This window comes from Pongo pygmaeus, chromosome 2, assembly GCF_028885625.2.
Source record: "Pongo pygmaeus isolate AG05252 chromosome 2, NHGRI_mPonPyg2-v2.0_pri, whole genome shotgun sequence".
NCBI classification, from domain to species: Eukaryota; Metazoa; Chordata; class Mammalia; order Primates; family Hominidae; genus Pongo; species Pongo pygmaeus.
The window spans coordinates 121121145-121139529 of record NC_085930.1 but is presented as its reverse complement, the minus strand read 5'-3'; the positions used below and the strand labels follow the sequence as shown (position 1 = coordinate 121139529).

The window sequence follows — 18385 nt, the reverse complement described above, 5'->3', positions numbered from 1 at the left end:
CCTGTAATAGGTGTGAGCCACCGCACCTGGACTAACCTGCATATTTCTCAATAAAATATCCCAAGGAAATTTGGCAAGCATTGAGCTTTGTTCAATCTGGGTTGTAAATAGACTTGCCATATTATATTCTGTACTTTTCAGTGTTTTGAAATATCTCATAATGATGATGATGATAAAAACATTATTCCTCAAATTCCCCATACTTATAGTTGAAATAATTTATTGGATTTATGTTTTAAAGAGTAATAAAAGTATATCTAAAATATATATTTTTTTCACAAGTAAATTTAAAGTGTCCACAGGAGATGGCACCAATAGATCATTGAAAAACACTCTTCATTGGTAATTGGACACAGAATTACAAAATACAGACACAACAGTGAAAATCCCATTATACTATTAATACTTCTATTAACAATATATATTTTTTTGAGACGGAGTCTCGCTCAGGTGCCCAGGATGGAGTGCAATGGCGTGATCTCAGCTCACTGCAACCCCTGCCTCCCTAGTTCAAGCGCTTCTCCTGCCTCAGCTTCCCGAGTAGCTAGGATCACAGGCACCTGCCACCATATCCTGCTAATTTTTGTATTTTTGGTAGAGATGGGGTTTCATCCTCCTGGCCAGGCTGGTCTTGAACTCCTGACCTCAGGTGATCCGCCAGCCTCAGCCTCCAAAACTGCTGGGATTACAGGTGTGAGCCACTGCGCCCTGCCTTTTTTTTTTTTTTTTTTTTTTTTTTTGAGACGGAGTCTCGCTCTGTCACCCAGGCTGGAATGCAGTGGCGTGATCTCAGCTCACTGCAACCTCCACCTCCCGGGTTCAAGCAATTCTCCTGCCTCAGCCTCCAGAGTAGCTGGGATTACAGGCACCCACCACCACGCCCGGCTAATTTTTGTATTTTTAGTAGAAACGGGGTTTCACCATGTTGGCCAGGCTGGTCTCGAACTTCTGACCTCGTGATCCACCCGCCTCGGCCTTCCAAAGTGCTGGGATTACAGGCTTGAGCCACCATTCCCAGCCTATCAACAATATTTTGTATCTGCATAGAGATACAAATTATAGGGTGCTGTGACTCACACCTGTAATCCCAGTCCTTTGGGAAGCCAAAGGCAGGCTGATAGCTTGAGCTCAGGAGTTTGAGATCAGCCTGGGCAACATAGTGAAACCCCACCTCTACCAAAAATACAAAAAAAAAAAAAAAAAAAATCAGGTGTGAGGCTGAAGTGGGAGGATCACTTGAGCCTGGGAAGTCAAGGCTGCAATGAGCCGAGATGGAGCCACTGCACTTCAGTCTGAGTAACAGACCGAGACCCTGTTTCAAAAAAAAAAAGAAAGAGGGGGAGGGAGCAGGGAAGGAGAGGCAACAAAAGAAAAGAAAAATGATAAAACCACAGACCCAAATGCCACCAAACATTGTAAGACATCTCTACAAAAAATAAGCAAGCTCTCTCAGGAAGCCTTGGGATGAAAGAGGAGACTTATCTGTTAATATGTTTTTTCTAAGTCTTTTGCCAAAGAGTTATATCAGTAAGGATCTAGCCAGGAAAACAGAAACCACTCTAAGCATTTAAAAAACACTTCAATACGTTTTTTTTTAATTAAAAAAAAAAAAGAAAGAATTGAGCCAGACGCAGTGGCTCACGCCTGTAATCCCAGCACTTTGGGAGGCCGAGGCAGGTGGATCACGAGGTCAGGAGTTCAAGACCAGCCTGGCCAAGATGGTGAAACCCTGTCTCTACTAAAAATACAAAAATTAGCCGGGTGTGGTGGCAGGTGCCTGTAACCTTAGCTACTCATGAGGCTGTGGCAGAGAATTGCTTGAACCCAGGAGGCAGAGGTTGCAGTGAGCAGAGATTGCACCACTGCACTCCAGCCTGGGCGACAGAGTGAGACTCCATCTCAAAAACAAATTAAAAAATTAAAAATAAATTAAAAAAGAAGGAATCAAATAGTAGAAATTGGATGGAAGAACTGAGAAACGAAGCAAAGGAGTAAAGCAACCCAGGCCTTAGCAACAGAAGAATACCACCACCACCCTCAGCTACAGGAGAAAGGGAAGGATGGAAGAGATGTTTCTGACATCCAAGGACTGGGGTCACTGAACAAAGCCAGAACCATCATGGGACTGTTTGGGGATAAAGCCTTTGCCAGAAAGACTTCTGAGGCAGACATAGAAAGGGAGAAACACTTTGCCCTTCCTCTTGCCCTGTAATCTCTCACTGATGCCTTCTGTTGACTGAATTTCACTGAAGCCAGCTGACATGGGAGCCTGGGAAGCAGCCTAGAGGAGTGAGCCCTGTGCTACAGAGCAGAGCAGAGCACAACAAGGACAAAATGTAGAGCCAAGGGCAAAGGAAATCCCTCCCATGAGTTATAACCTTATAACTTATGGCTGAACTTTTTTTTTTTTTTTTTTGAGACAGGTTCTCGATCTGTCACCCAGACTGGAATGAAATGGCAAGAATACTTCTCACTGCAGCCTCGACCTCCTAGGCTCAAGTGATCCTCATACCTCAGCCTCCCAAAGTGTTGAGATTACAGGTGTGAGCCACCACACCCGCCCCCACCTACCTTTAAAAACCCTTACTTGCAAGCCATCAAGAAGGTTGGATCTTAAGCATGAGCTGCCCAATTCTCCTTGCTTGGTGCCCTACAGATAAACACTCCTTTCTCTCACCACAAACCCTGGTGTGGGTATTTGGCCTTACTGTGCCAGGTGAAGGGACCCTAGTTCAGTTAGACAACATAAATATTTGCAGTGCATGTGTACTACCCAAGTACATGACTTCATTGACAAATACGTATAATCCCAGGGCTTTGGGAGGCCAAGGCAGGTCAAACAAAATTTACCAGACTTGGGTCCAACAGTTACTACCACACTTTAAGTTAGCAAATAGCTTTCCCTTGGAAGCTTGATTTGAACAGCCAGTGAAAGAGAAGCACAGCTGGGCCAGGGGCTTGATGTCCCTGGGTATGTTACTGCTTTGGAAAAAGGGGCAGAAATTTATGCTTTTGCACCTTTGTAGTATTTCTTGGTAACAGAGTGTTCCTGTGATGAATCAGTTGCAAAACCATTTGTAGTTTCCATCTAAATCTTGATTATGGGAATAATAACACCTTGATTTAACCCTCAGGGACCTAGAAAGAGTCACATCTAGAGTCCAAGAACTCTTTTCAAGTTCTAGTTCTAATACTTACTAGCTGAGCAAGTTGATCTACTGATTTACTTTTCGGAAATCAAAAAAAGCCCCAGTTTCCTTATCTATAAAATGGGTATGAATATCCGTATCACAGGAATGTTAAGGATAAAAAGAGAAATAATTGTACAAACTCTGTATGAAACCACCAAAGGCCATACAAAAGTAAAGACTAACACCCCGATATAGTGAGGAATTATATTTTAAAGTTGTGTGCTTACAGATATTGTAGTGCTTACTACGCATCGGACACATATACAAATCAATGGAAATACAATATTGATAATATTTAAAGGCAGAATTTGGAGATTACAGTTAGAGTGGTGGCAAGGGGATTCGTGCCAAGAGATTGTCCCCAAAGTGTAATAGAAGATTTGAAAGATGTTAGTACAGTCTTTTTTTTTTTTTTTTTTTTTTTGAGATAGAGTCTCGCTCTGTCGCCAGGCTGGAGCGCAGTGGCACGATCTTGGCTCACTGCAACCTCTGCCTCCCAGGTTCAAGCGATTCTCCTGCCTCAGCCTCCCGAGTAGTTGGGACTATAGGTGCACGCCCCCACACCCAGCTAATTTTTGTATTTTTAGTAGAGACAGGGTTTCGCCATGTTGGCCAGGATGGTCTCAATCTCTTGACCTCGTGATCCGCCTGCCTTGGCCTCCCAAAGTGCTAGTAATACAGTCTTTGGCAGTCAAAAAAGTCTTCTTGGGAAAATGACACTCGTCCTTCCTTGGAAGGTGATGGCATTGGCTACACAAGAGAGTGTGTGGCCGGGCGCAGTGGCTCACGCCTGTAATCTCAGCACTTTGGGAAGCCAAGGCAGGTGGATCACCTGAGGTCAGAAATTCGAGACCAGCCTGGGCACATGGTGAGACCCCATCTCCATTAAAAATACAAAAATTAGCCAGGCATGATGGTGCACACCTGTAGTCCCAGCTACTCAGGAGGCTGAGGCAAGAGGATCGCTTGAACCCAGGAGGCAGAGGTTGCAGTGAGCTGAAATTGTGCCACTGCACTCTAGCCTGCGTGACAAAGAGACTCAGTCTTTAAAAAAAAAAAAAGGAGCATGTGGAGTGGAGGCTAAAGAGGATTATAGACAAATGCCACGGCAAATGCAAAAAACAATATGGTGCCTCTGAGGAACCCCAGTAATACGGCCACAGTGGGGAGTATGGAGACATGCTCCCCAGAGGTCACAGCCAGATTGTGAAGGCCCTTAAAAGTCCTTGTAGGTCGGGCACAGTGGTTCACACCTATAATCCCAGCAATTTGGGAGCCCAAGGCGGGTGGATCACCTGATATTAGGAGTTTGAGACCAGCCTGAGCACCATGGGGAAACCCTGTCTCTATTAAAAGTACAAAAAATTAGCCAGATGTGGTGGTGGGCACCTGTAATCCCAGCTACTCCAGAGGCTGAGGCAGGAGAATCACTTGAACCCGGGAGTTGGAGGTTACAGTGAGCTAAGATCTCGCCATTGCACTCCACCCTGGGCAAGAGCGAAACTCCGTCTCAAAAAAAAAAAAAAAAAAAAAGGCCTTTTAAGGAGTTTGGACTTGGTACTAAGAGCATTGAATTGTCTTAAATGGGTGTGGATATAATCCAATTCATATTTCTAAAAATCTTTGGCTAAATGGAAGCATTCTGGAAGAAAACAGACCAGATGACAAGGTTGAAGTGGCATTAGTCTCAGTTGGGATTTAGGCTTAGGAATGGAGTAGCAGTGAGAATGGGAAGATCCAGCCTATTTAAGAAGTAGAATGCACAGACCTTGGTTGGTTGAACTAGATGGGGAAATGAATTAGTAGATGTTTCAGTTACCTGTTGCTGCACAACAAAGCATCTTCAAACTTAGCAGTTTAAAAGAATAACATGGGCCAGGCGCGGTGGCTCACGCCTGTAATCCCAGCACTTTGGGAGGCCGAGGCAGGCAGATCACGAGGTCAGGAGATTGAGACCATCCTGGCCAACATAGTGAAATCCTGTCTCTACTAAAAATACAAAAAAATAGCCCGGCGTGGTGGCGGGTGCCTGTAGTCCCAGCTACTCGGGAGGCTGAGGCAGGAGAATCACCTGAATCCAGGAGGCAGAGGTTGCAGTGAGCCTAAATGGGCCACTTAGAAAATTGACGTTTGGGCCAGGTGCAGTGGCTCACGCCTGTAATCCCAGCACTTTGGGAGGCCGAGGTGGGTGGATCACCTGAGGTCAAGAGTTTGAGACCAGCCTGGCCAACATAGTGAAACCCCGTCTCTACTAAAAATACAAAAAATTAGCTGGACTTGGTGGTGGGCACCTGTAATCCCAGCTACTTGGGAGGCTGAGGCAGGAGAATCACTTGAACCCAGGAGGCGTAGGTTGCAGTGAGCCGAGATTGAGCCAGTCCACTCCGGCCTAGGCAACAATAGTGAAACTTCGTCTCAAAAAAAAAAAAAAAAAAGTTCATGGAAAAATAGAATTAAAAAGATAAACTTCATTTCTTAACATAAGCTTCATTGAGTTTAAGACACTTATAAATGATGATACCAGATCACTTGTGGTAAGGAGTTTGAGACTAGCTTGGGCAACTTGGTGAAACCCTCTCTCTACTAAAAATACAAAAATTAGCTGGGTGTGGTGGCACACACCTGCAATCCCAGCTACTCGGGAGGCTGAGGCATGAGAATGGCTTGAACATGGAAGGTGGAGGTTGCAGTAAGCTGAGATCATGCCCCTGCACTCCAGTCTGGGCAACAGAGGGAGACTCCATTAAAAAAAAAAAAAAAAATCTTAAAGGGCACCCATTTTTATTCAGCTAAAAAACACATGCATTGACATGGTTAAATCCCCAGGCCCCTCAGTTCTTTAGTGATCTGCCTGCCTTAGCCTTAAGGTTAGAAAAAAAAAAAAAAAGAAGAAGCCAAATCATGACTGTAAGGTGGATGCCTAATGATTTCCCACTGAAACTCTCAAAAAATTGCCCTTGTTTGATGAGAGGAATGAGCAGGAGCATTGTTGTGGTGGAGAAAGTCTCTCTAGTAAAGCTTTCCCGTGTGGTTTTGTTTCTTTTCTTTTCAGTTTTTTTGCTTTTTTTTTGTTTTGTTTTGGGACACAGTTTCACTCTGTCACCAGGCTGGAGTGCAGTGGCGTGATCTTGGCTCACTGCAATCTCTGCCTCCCTAGTTGAAGCGATTCTCCTGCCTCAACCTCTCAAGTAGCTGGGACTACAGGCACACGCCACCACACCCAGCTAATTTTTGTATTTTTTAGTAGAGACAGAGTTTCACCATGTTGGCCAGGATGGTCTTGATCTCTTGACCTCGTGATCTGCCCACCTCGGCCTCCCGAAGTGGTGGAATTACAGGCGTGAGCCACCGCACCCGGAATTTTTTTCTTTTTTTCCTAAAACTTTGGCTAACTTTCTTAAAACACTCTCATAATAAGCAGATGTTATTATTCTTTGGCCCTCCAGAAAGTCAACAAGCAAAATGAGTTGAACATCCCCAGTAACTGTTGCCACAATCTTTGATCTTGATTGGTGTGCTTTTGTTTGACTGGACCCCTCCCACCTCTTGGTAGCCATTGCTTTGATTATGCTTTTTCTTCAAAATTGTACTGGTAAAGCCATGTTTCATCTTCTGTTACAATTCCTAGAAGAAATGCTTAAGAATTTTGATCCCATTTGTTTAAAATTTCCATTGAAACCTTTGCTTGTCTACAGCTGATCAGGGTGCAACTGTTTGAGTAACTATTTAATGGAAATTTTGCTCAACTTCAATTTTTTAGTCAGACTTGTGTAAGCTGAACCAATTGAGATGTCTATGGTATTGGCTATTGTTTCTGCTGTTAATCGTCTGTCTTACTCAATTAGGGCACAAACCAAGATAGATTTTTTCCTTGAAAATTGATGTGGATGATCTGCCACTTTGCACTTTGTCTTCAACATTGTCTCATCCCTTCTTTTTTTTTTTTTTTTTGAGATGGAATCTCACTCTGTCACCCAGGTTGTAGTTCAGTGGCACGATCTTGGCTCATTGCAGCTCCACTTCCTGGGTTCAAGTAATCCCCCTGCCTCAGCCTCCTGAGTAGCTGAGACTACAGGCACGCCCCACCACGCCTGGCTAATTTTTGTATTTTTTCAGTAGAATCAAGGTTTCATCATTTTAGCCAGGCTGGTCTTGAACTCCTGACCTCAAGTGATCCACCCACCTCGGCCTCCCAAAGTGTTGGAATTACAGGCATGAGCCACTGCACCCGGCCATCTCATCCCTTCTTAAAACAAGTTATGCATTTGTAAACTAATGATTTGTGGGGGGCATTCTCTTTATAAACCTTTTATAAAGGATAAATTATTTCACCATTCTTCCATCCAAGCTTTACCAGAAATTTGGTGTTTGTTCTTGCTTCAATTTTAGCAGAATTCATATTGCTCTGAAAGGGGCTGTTTTCAAACTGATGTCTTATCTTTCTTAGTGCCTCAAACTGGATCCTATTTTGACATGTTATAATAAGTTAGTATGAATTTATTTTGGTGCAAAAAGAGTTTGAAATTCATGCATAGTTTTTTCATAATACATATTTTCCATGAACTTTTTGAAGACTCCACATATACAATACATCATCATCATCATCATTATTATTATTATTATTATTATTATTATTATTATTGAGACAGGATATTGCTTTGTTGCCCAGGCTGGAGTGCAACCTCCAGCTCCTAGGCTCAAGCAATCCTCCCACCTCAGCCTCCCGAGTAGCTGGGACTACAGGTGCCTGCCACCACACCTAGCTAATTTTTGTATTTTTTGTAGAGACAGGGTTTCACTATGTTTCCCAGGCTGGTCTCAAACTCCTAGGCTCAAGCGATCCACCTGCATCAGCTCCCCAAAGTGCTGAGATTACAGGTGTGAATCACCACACCCAACCTTACAATACATTATTATTAACTATAATCACCATGCTATACATTGGGTTCGACTCCACCTCCTGATGGATGGGAGAAGCAGCACGTGCGTATTGAGATGGTAAGAATTGTCAACCAAGAAGCTAGATGTAAAAGGTCACATATTGTATGATTCTCTGGAGGCAGTCTTCCACAAGCAGTAAGAATCACATATAGGCCAGGCACTGTGGCTAACGCCTATAATCCCAACACTTCGGGAGGCCGAGGTGGGTGTATCGCTTGAGTCCAGGAGTTTGAGAACAGCCTGGGAAAAATGGCAAAACCCGGTCTCTACCAAAAATAAAAAAAATTAGGCCAGGCGAGGTGGCTCACGCCTGTAATCCCAACACTTTGAGAGGCTGAGGCGGGTGGTTCACCTGAAGTCAGGAGTTCGAGACCAGCCTGGCCAATGTGGTGAACTAAAAAAACAAAAATTAGCCAAGCACGGTGGCTTGTGCCTGTAATCCCAGCTACTCGGGAGGCTGAGGCAGGAAGATTGCTTGAACCCAGGAGGTGGAGGTTACAGTGAGCCAAGATCGCGTCACTGCACTCCAGCCTGGATGACAAGAGAGAAATTCCATCTCAAAATAAAAAAAAATAAAAAATAAAAATAACAAAAATATAAAAAATTAGTCAGGCATGGTGGCCTGCACCTGTAGTCCCAGCTACTTGGGAGGCTAAGGTGGGAGAATCACCTGAAACTGGGAGTTAGAGGCTGGAGTGAGCCATGATTACACCACTGCACTACAGCCTGGGTAACAGACGGAAACCTGTCTCAAAACACAGACACAAACAAACAAACCACATACAGTCTAAAGTACTGTGAATGGATAGTGGTATCATTATTAACTGGAGGTAAAGTGACTCACCATAGTTTATGACGGAGCAAAATCCTACTGAGTTTTTCCACCTCCCCACTCCTGAATTAATTATCTTTCATTGATGTCAGCCTGACTGTGAAAAAAGGGAGAGCTGCTGATATGGAAAGTAGAGGGAAGAGAGCCCAAATATCTTCAATATAATAGCAGATCCTAGAATCTAGAATGTAGTGGTTAAGATAATAGCCATTTACCAGTCTTGTGGCTTGGGAAAGTGGATTAACATCTGTGCCTCAGTTTCCCTATCTATGAAATGGGGGACAAGAACCAACATAGATGTGACCACATGTGAGAAAGTGAAAAGGGGACTAAGAAAATAAAAAAAAAAAACAAAAAACAGTTCTGTTAGTAGAATGTTCCCAACTGGACATAAACAGCACTCACAGAATATGAACAATGTTCATAGACAGTTTCACCATGATCGTGTTTTGGACAAGACAGAAACAAGGCCCTCAACAAACACAAAAATGGGAAAACACCCCCTTCTTCTAATATAAGTGATCCTGCTTTTTTTTTTTACCAATGACAGCTCTAGCTTGCTTTGTTCCTCCTTCTGTTTAGATAAAACCAAGACTGAATTGCCTGTTTCCTGACAGCATCCAATTCAAATTTGGCCTCCTACTTTCCCAATCCCTTTAGAATAAGCCCAAATTCTATAGGAGATTCCTCCTAATTTCTTTTCATTAAGAGGCTCCCTACTACACTTCAGGTGTGCCTTTTTATTATTTATTATTATTTATCTATTTATTATATTTATTTATTTATTTATTTTTGAGATGGAGTTTTGCTCTTGTTGGCCAGGCTGCAGTGCAATGGCATGACCTCGGCTCACTGCAACCTCTGCCTCCCGGGTTCAAACAATTCTCCTGCCTCAGCCTGCCAAGTAGCTGGGATTACAGGCACCCATCACAACGCCCGGCTAATTTTTGTATTTTTTTTTAGTAGAGACGGGGTTTCACCATGTTGGCCAGGCTGATCTCAAACTCCTGACCTCAGGTAATCTGCCTGCCTCAGCCTCCCACAGTGCTGGGATTACAGATATTAGCCACCGTGCCCGGCCAAGTATGCCTTTGCCCAGCCAGGTATGCCTTTTTATGGTGGGCACATATTCATCAAAAGTCATACTAGAGTAATCATATTGGCCCTATTCAAAATAGATAAAATATCCAAATGCTCAACAATAAAATGAATACATAAATGAAGGAATATTCACATAATGTAACATTATAATATATAACAATGAGAAACAAATACAACTTTATTCAACAATGTGAATGAATCTCATACTATCGAGCAAAAGAAGCTAGACCCTAAAAAACATATTGCATAATGTATATACATTAAGTTTAAAAGCAGGTGAAGCTAATCCATAGTGTTAAATGTCAGCATAATGATTATCTTTGTGGAGAGATGGGAAGAGGCATGAGGGGAACTCCCAGGTACGGGTAAAGCTCTGCCCTTTCTCTGGGTGCTAGTTATATGTATGTGTTGAGTTGATGAAAAGTCAATAAACTGTACTTATGATTCATGCACTTTTCTTTGTGTATGTTAGCCTGAATTAAAAAGTTTAAGAAAAAACAAATACTTTTTTTTTTTTTTTTGAGACAGAGTCTCACTCTGTTGCCCAGGCTGGAGAGCAGTGGGGCGATCTTGGCTCACTGCAATCTCCGCCTCCCGGATTCAAGGGATTCTCCTGCCTCAGCCTCCCAAATCGCTGGGATTACAGGTGCACACCACCACGCCCAGCTAATTTTTGTATTTTTAGTGGAGACAGGGTTTCACCATGTTGGCCAGGCTGGTTACGAACTCCTGACCCCAAGTGATCCACTCGCCTTGGCCTCCCAAAGTGCTGGGATTGCAGGTGTGAGCCACCGCGCCCGGCCAAAAACAAATACTTTTTTAAAAGAAAGTTTAAAACAAAAGTTAAAAAAAAAAGAAAAAAACAGGTACAAACCTGAAAAATCTCCCAATTAACAAAGCTGGGACAATTTTAGCAACAAAATAATGTAGTATTGGAATGTAACCATTATAAGATAAACATCCATGAGTCCATACTGATATAAATAGCTAAATGAGGGAGAAGAGGCAAACTTCCCTTGGGGAAGAAAATTTATGTACATACTCCCCACTGCAGGAGGTAAAGCTTAAACACCCCGCCTTCCCACCTTGAGTGTGGGTTGCATTTATTGACTTGGTTCCAAAGTAGTGAGGAAGGGTAGGAGGAGTAACTGCACAGTAGAGAAAACTGGCAAGCACTACCTTAGAGAGGTAATCAAGGTTAACATAATCAGTGATGTCATTTTGACAGCATGTACCCTTGATTCTATGTGATGAGAACAGCCAGTCACCTTGTGGTCTTCCTCCTAAACACCCAAAACCCCAGTCTAACCGTGAGAAAAACATTGGCCAAACCCAAATTGAGGCACATTCCACCAAATATCTGAGGAGTAACTCTTCAAAACTGTCAAGGTCATCAAAAACAAGGAGAATCTGAGAAACTGCCACAGCCAAAAATAGCCTAAGACGACATCATGAATAAATGCAATGTGGTGTCCTGGACAGGATCCTGGAACAAAAAAAAAAAAAAAAAGGACATTGAAAGCTGGTAAATGTGAATAAAATGTGTAGTTTAGTGAGTAATAGTGCACCAATCAAACTGGTTTCTTAGATGTGATCAACGTACCATAGTAAAATAATTAAGATGTTCACAATAGGAGAAACTAGGTGAGGAGACAGGAACTCTAGGTGTCATCTTTGCAACTTTTCTGCACAACTACAACTATTCTAAAATAAAAGGCGTTTCTTTTTAAACGGGAATCCTCAACAGCGCCTCTCTCATGGGGTTGCAAGAAATCAATGAGATAGTACAGACCAAGTGCAGGGCTCAGTGCTTAGCACATAAATGTCAGATGTGGCTATTGTAATCTTATGTAACACTGAGGGACAAAAGCTCTGACACCTCGGTGTTTTAATTAGAATAAGCAAAGGACAGAGGCGCGTACGTCCCACCGCGTCCGCCCTGCGAACTTCCAGAGGTTCCAGCCAGAGTACGTCCGGCCGGAGGCGGGGCACGGAGGGGACGTCGGCGTGGGGCGGGGCCAGCAGCAGTTCCCACGCCGGCGCTCCAGGCGCGGCAGGTTGCCGCCCCCGGAAGTAGTGGGTACCGGGACGCCGTGAGGCGGAAGCTGTGTATGGCGGGAGGCTGTGGCGGTCCCTTGGTGGGGAAGCTGTTGCTGTTGCTAGACGACGGGAACTAGCTCTCGTCACTTCCTCAGCCCGCCGTCTGCCCACTCCTCTAGCCGGAACCTGGGGGCCCGGAGCACAGAGTTGTCCTCGGAGGTCCAGGACAGCGGCCAGCCCGGCGGCGGGAGTCAGGGCCACGCCACCTGCAGGGAAGAACCCGAGCCAAAGCGGGAAGATGGCTGCAGACAAGCCTGCAGGTAGGGCGCCAATATCCCGAGCGACGAGACGGCGGGACGTGCGGGGCCGGGCGGACCCTGAACTCGGAGGCGGCGGGGCCCGGGGTGGGGACTCCAGGGCGACTTGAATTTGGGCGTGCATTTCTTTACCCCATCCTCTGTCTCGGCTGTCGCTAACATGAGTCTTCGGGCCCCGGGTCCAATAGTTGTTTTACTCAAGTGCACTATGAAGTCGCCACTGGCCGCCTTTGCCCTGCTCTTCAGAATAACTCCGGCCCAAAAAGCTTAAATGTATTTTGCCGCTTCGCAGAATTTTCCGCTTCTTCGTGGGAAAAGCAGACAAGAGAAAGTCACCCTGGAGCACACATCTGCCTATAATATCGCATGGCTGAGGCTGGGATTCACCTGGGCTGTTTTGACCACATGTGGCTTCCTCTGGTCATTGACTCCTGTGAAATTAACTTTGTAAAAAACACTTTTTTTTTTCTTGATAGAGACGGGCGGGGGTCTCGCTATGTTGCCCAGGCTGATCTCGAACTTCTGGGCCCAAGCGATCCTTCTGCCTTGGCCTCTCAGAGTAAACCACTTATTTAAATAGGCATAAAATCCCGTTGTCTCTCTACAGTCTGTGCTCCTAAAATCTTGCGTTTGGTACCTAATTGCTCTAGTTCCTCGAAATTACTTAATCTCGATGGTTTTCTTTATGGATTATTGCTCCCATCCCTAGAATCTTCCACATTTAGGAATATAAAATTATTTCCTGACCATGTCAGGAATGTTTTCCGCAGGAAATTAATATTCTTTGTGGCATCCAGGTTTTATTGGAAAGAACTTAAGTGACAGGATTTAAAAGTGATGGAACTTAAAATTTTTACAGTGAATTTAATTTAAAATTAAAGAAAAACTCAGTGTGCTGTGGATTTTAGTAGGTTCTGATCACAATAACTGACAAATGAACTTCACTTGGAAATTAAAGTAAGCCAATTCTATTTTAGGTACAGAGGAATAAAAATCATTAGAGGATCTCTTCAATAATCTAAGAAGAAAAACAACAGAACAAAGGCCTTGAGAGGGTATAAGGAATGTGCTGTGAAATTTTGGATAGGTTGGTCAGGGAAGGCCTCTGGTGAGATGATATTTGAGCAGAGATATGAAATAAGTGAGGGAATGAGCCGTATGAAATGAGGAAAGGTGGATGAGGGAGAGACTATTAGGAAAACGGCATGGCCTGTCCAAGGCTGGACCGGGGGACCAACATCTTCCTCCTTATTTTAGAATAGTGTCTGTGTTCCCCGCATTTACCATTCCTACTTGCTCATACCATTGCGCTTGCCCGAAATCACCCTTTTAGACCTAAAGCCCATCCAGTTTTCACATCCTCAGTCATAAAGCCTTCTACTTGTTCATTTATTCATTCGCAAAGATTGAGTGTTGAATAATGGATATGACACACTCCCTGCCTTTGAAGACCTGCTGTTCAGTCTGTTGGAGGAGACACACATATCCTAGTTGCACTCCTGTTTGATAAGAGCTGTGTGGTGTGTGTAGTTGAAGAATAAGGTCCACAGTGATTAGGGGACTGTTTTTTTCATTGGTTTAAGTTTATAGGCCATATTGAAGGAAACTTCCTACTTCAATATAAGATTAAATTTGTATAAAATAGATGAGTGTTTAGTGTAGCTCCTTTGAATCTCTGCTCATCTCCATCTCAATTGCTGTGTTTCTGGCCTTTATCTTTTAATATGATCTATGTCGCATTGAGTATTCTTCTCACTGGTGTTTGTCTCTTGTCTCTTCCTATCCCATCCATTTTCCTCACTGTCGCCCCCCCCTTTTTTTATGTCCTAAGACATTCATTGAATCCTGTCATTCCCCTTCCGATAAAGTTTCTGAGACTACATGCTTTGGGCATCAAGTCATCATTCTTTTAATTTAATTTTTATTATATTTTCTTTCTCCTTTTAAGTCCTCACTGTTTTGTTTTTTTTTTTTGATACGGAGTCTCGCTCTGTTGCCCAGGCTGGAGTGCAGTGGTGCGATATCGGCTCGCTGCAAGCTCTGCCTCCCGGGTTCACGCCATTCTCCTGCCTCAGCCTCCCGAGTAGCTGGGACTACAGGCGCCCGCCACCACGCCCTGCTAATTTTTTTGTATTTTTTAGTAGAGACAGGGTTTCACCGTGTTAGCCAGGATGGTCTCGATTTCCTGACCTTGTGATCCACCTGCCTCGCCCTCCCAAAGTGCTGGAATTACAGGCGTGAGCCACTGCGCCCTGCCGTCCTCACTGTAATGTGGTTTGTGAGCATCTTCAAAATCTATTTCCAGCTGGTTTTTCTGTATCAATCCACCCAGCTCTTCACATCATAAATTACTGTTGTAAAGCATTGTGTTTTTTGAGCTTCTGAGCCGTAGGGTCCTTTCTCTTCTCCGTCTGGTGAACACTATTCATTCAAAGTCTGTCTTACATGCTGCTTCCTCTCTGAGCTCATGAGGTCAGGATATTTGTCACGGAGGGTCTTGTGTGTGTATTCTTCATCAGGTAAGAAAAAAGGGTCATGAAAGGACTTAAGGTGAGTGATCTGATCACACTGACTGTTGTAGGTGGTGGATTTAAATGAAGTAAGATAGGAAGCCTAGAGACCACCTAAGATGAGTTAATGTTGTGATATTAACTTATTCAGTAAATATTCACCAATGGCCTGTTTTGCCAGGTACTACTTTAGGAACTGGGCAGGAACAAAACAAAGTCTGTGTTCTGGAGCTTATGTACTATGAAGGACAGATAAGCATGTAAACAAAATGAAAAATAAGATGATTTCAAGTTGTGGTAGATACTCTGAAGAAGGCCGAGTGCGGTGGCTCACACCTGTAATCCCAGCATTTTGGGAGGCTGAGGGGGGCGGATCACCTGAGGTCAGGAGTTCAAAACCAGCCTGACCAACATGGTGAAACCCCATCTCTACTAAAAATACAAAAATTAGCCGGGCATGCTGGCGCACACCTGTAATCCCAGCTAGTCGGGAGGCTGGGGCAGGAGAATTGCTTGAACCCGGGAGGCAGAGGTTGCAGCGACCCGAGATCGCGCCACTGCACTCCAGGCTGGGTGACAGAGTGAGACTCCATCTCAAAAAAAATAAATAATACTCAAGAAAAAAATGAGTAAGAGAGGCTGTCTGCAGTTGCTCACACCTGTAATCCTAGCACTTTGGGAGGCTGAAGTGGGAGGATTGCCTGAGGCCAGGAGTTTGAGACCAGCCTGGGCAGCATAAGTGAAACCCTGACTCTAAAAAATGAAAAGCCAGATATCGTGGTGTGTGCCTATAGTCTCAGCTCCTAGGGAGGCTGAGGTGGGAGGATTGCTTGTACCTAGGAGTTCAAGGCTGCAGTGAGCTTTGATCACGCCACTGTCTGGGCAACAGAATGAGACCCTCTCTCAAAAAAATAAAAGGCCGGACGTGGTGGCTCACGCCTGTAATCCCAGCACTTTGGGAGGCTGAGGTGGCAGATCATGAGGTCAGGAGATCGAGACCATCCTGGCTAACACAGTGAAACCCTGTCTCTACTAAAAATACAAAAAAATTAGCAGGGCCTGCTGGCGGGCACCTGTGGCTCCCGCCTGTAATCCCAGGACTTTGGGAGGCCGAAGTGAGTGGATTACCTGAGGTCAGGAGTTCGATACCAGGCTGGCCAACATGGTGAAACCCTGTCTTGACTAAAAATACAAAAATTAGCTGGTCGTGGTGGCAGACGCCTGTATTCCCAGCTACTCGGGAGGCTGAAGCAGGAGAATCACTTGAACCCAGGTGGCAGAGGTTGCAGTGAGCCAAGATCGTGTCATTGCCCTCCAGCCTGGGCAACAAGAGCAAAACACCATCTCAAAAAAAAAAAAAAAAAAATTAAGAGAATAGAGGATGACTGAAGGCCTTGTTTTTCAGATAGATTAGAGAAAGGCTTTCTTAGAGTTGACATTTAAACAGAAACCCTAAGGATAAAGAGCCAGCTGTGTTGGGAAGAATGATCCAGGTAAGAGGAGCAACGAATGTACAAAGGTACAGAACCCTTGCTTGGAAAATGTTTAAAGAACATCAAGCAGACCCCTTGAATACAAGCTCCCTGAAGATAGAGACTTTTGTCTGTGTTAGTCATGTTCTAGCTCTAGTCCCTAGAACAATATCTGACAAATAAGAGACACTCAACACATAATTTAAGGCTGGGCATAGATGCTCACACCTGTGGGAGGCTGAGGTGGGAGAATCGCTTGAGGCCAGGAGTTCAAGACCAGCCTAGGCAACATAGCCAGACTTGTCTCCATAAAAAATAAAAAAATTAGCTAGGCATGGTAGCGTGACCCTGAAGTCCTAGCTACTCCAGAGTCTGAGATGAGAGGATGGCTTGAGCCCAGGAGTTCAAGGTTGCAGTGAGCTATAATTGTGCCACTGTACTGTAGCCTGGGTGACAGTGAAACCCTATCTCAAACAGAAAACAAAACAAAAAAGCCAATACACACATAATTTATAGCATAGTGAGCAAAGGCAACATGGCAAGAGATAAAGTCACAGTTGTATCAGGAGTTGGTGTATGTGGGCGTTATAGGCCATGGAGGGAGTTTGAATTCATTTTAACTAATGGGAAGCGAGTGGAAGTTTTCAGTAAGGGCATGATGGTGTGATCTGATTTATATTTAACTGATCCAGGTAAGGAATGGTAAGAGTTAAGAATAGGGCGTTTGAAATCAGATAGTTTAGGTTCATCCTAGCTGTACTACTTGGTATTTGTGTGACATTGGGCAAATTTCAAGAAGCCTTTTTTTTAAGCTTCAGCTTTCCTGCGTGTAGAATGAGAATGATGAAAGTATCTACCTCACAGGTGTGGTAACAGGTTAAATGATATAATCTCAGGCCCTGAGTTTTTTGGGTTTTTTGTTTTGTTTTGAGACAGGGTCTCACTCTTTCACCCATGTTGGTGTGCAGTGGCACCATCATAGCTCACTGCAGCCATGAACTCCTGGGCTTAAGCAGTCCTCTTGCCTTAGCCTCTTGAGTAGTTAGGACTACGGGGGTATACTACCATATCCAGATTTTTATTTATTTTATTTATTTTATTTTTTTTTGAGACAGAGTCTCGCTCTGTTGCCCAGGCTGGAGTGCAGTGGTGCAGTCTCGGCTCACTGCAAGCTCCGCCTCCCGGGTTCACACCATTCTCCTGCCTTAGCCTCCCAAGTGGCTGGGACTATAGGCGCCCACCACCATGCCTGGCTAATTTTTTTGTATTTTTAATAGAGACGGGGTTTCACCATGTTAGCCAGGATGGTCTTGATCTCCTGACCTCGTGATCCGCCCACCTCAGCCTCCCAAAGTGCTGGGATTATAGGCGTGAGCTACCATGCCCAGCCCGTACCCAGATAATTTTTAAATGTTTTGTAGACATGGGGTGTTGCTACTTTGCCTAGGCTGGTCTTGAACTCCTGGCCTCAAGCGATCCTCCTATCAGTTCTTGGTGTTTTCTAAATGCTGACTAATATTACTTTAGTGTAGTGGTAGGATGGAGAGGAGAGGCAAATGGGAAAAATGTTTAAAGATTAAAATTGGCAGATCTTGATGACTGATTAGAAAGCCGTGTGCCTTGGAAAAGGGTATTAATTGAGCCTCAGTTTCCACATTCATAAAATGGGGATCCTAATAGCTTTCAGTTGTATTTGCTTCACGGGGTTTTTAGCTTGTAAGGTTCACCCGAGGTAAGTTGTATGTTTTAGCCCACATCCTCTGGGAAGCAGAACTCAATGAAGGTGCTACCTTTTTATTTGAAAGATACAAACCCGGCCTAGTGAAAGTGAGGGAGAGAAGAACGTAAGGCAGAGGAAGACACAGTAGGTTACATCCCTGGCTACTGCTTCACTTTGAGCTGTGAAGAGACATAGCAGGTCACTTGTGTGTGAGAGTCTTCTGGAGGGATTTTCAGGAGAAACTTCAGAGAGAAGGGAGGG

The 18385-nt window shown here is 44.2% G+C and overlaps 1 protein-coding gene across 5 annotated transcripts in view; it reads left to right on the top strand.

Annotated features, from left to right (window-relative positions):
- The first annotated feature begins 12091 nt into the window (after nt 1-12091).
- Nucleotides 12092-18385, top strand: part of CNOT10 (CCR4-NOT transcription complex subunit 10) — a 90186-nt gene continuing 83892 nt past the window's right edge. For 3 of the 5 annotated variants that reach the window (XR_010125755.1, XM_054481260.2, XM_063662086.1), the window contains exon 1: nt 12139-12425. Coding sequence is in view for 4 of the 5 variants with exons in the window: in XM_054481260.2 (XP_054337235.1) it covers nt 12404-12425 (22 nt within the window). In the remaining variant the exon portion in view is untranslated. Of the gene's footprint in view, nt 12426-18385 lie in introns of all 5 variants that reach the window. The other 2 variants (XM_054481261.2, XM_054481259.2) reach the window with 1 other exon arrangement.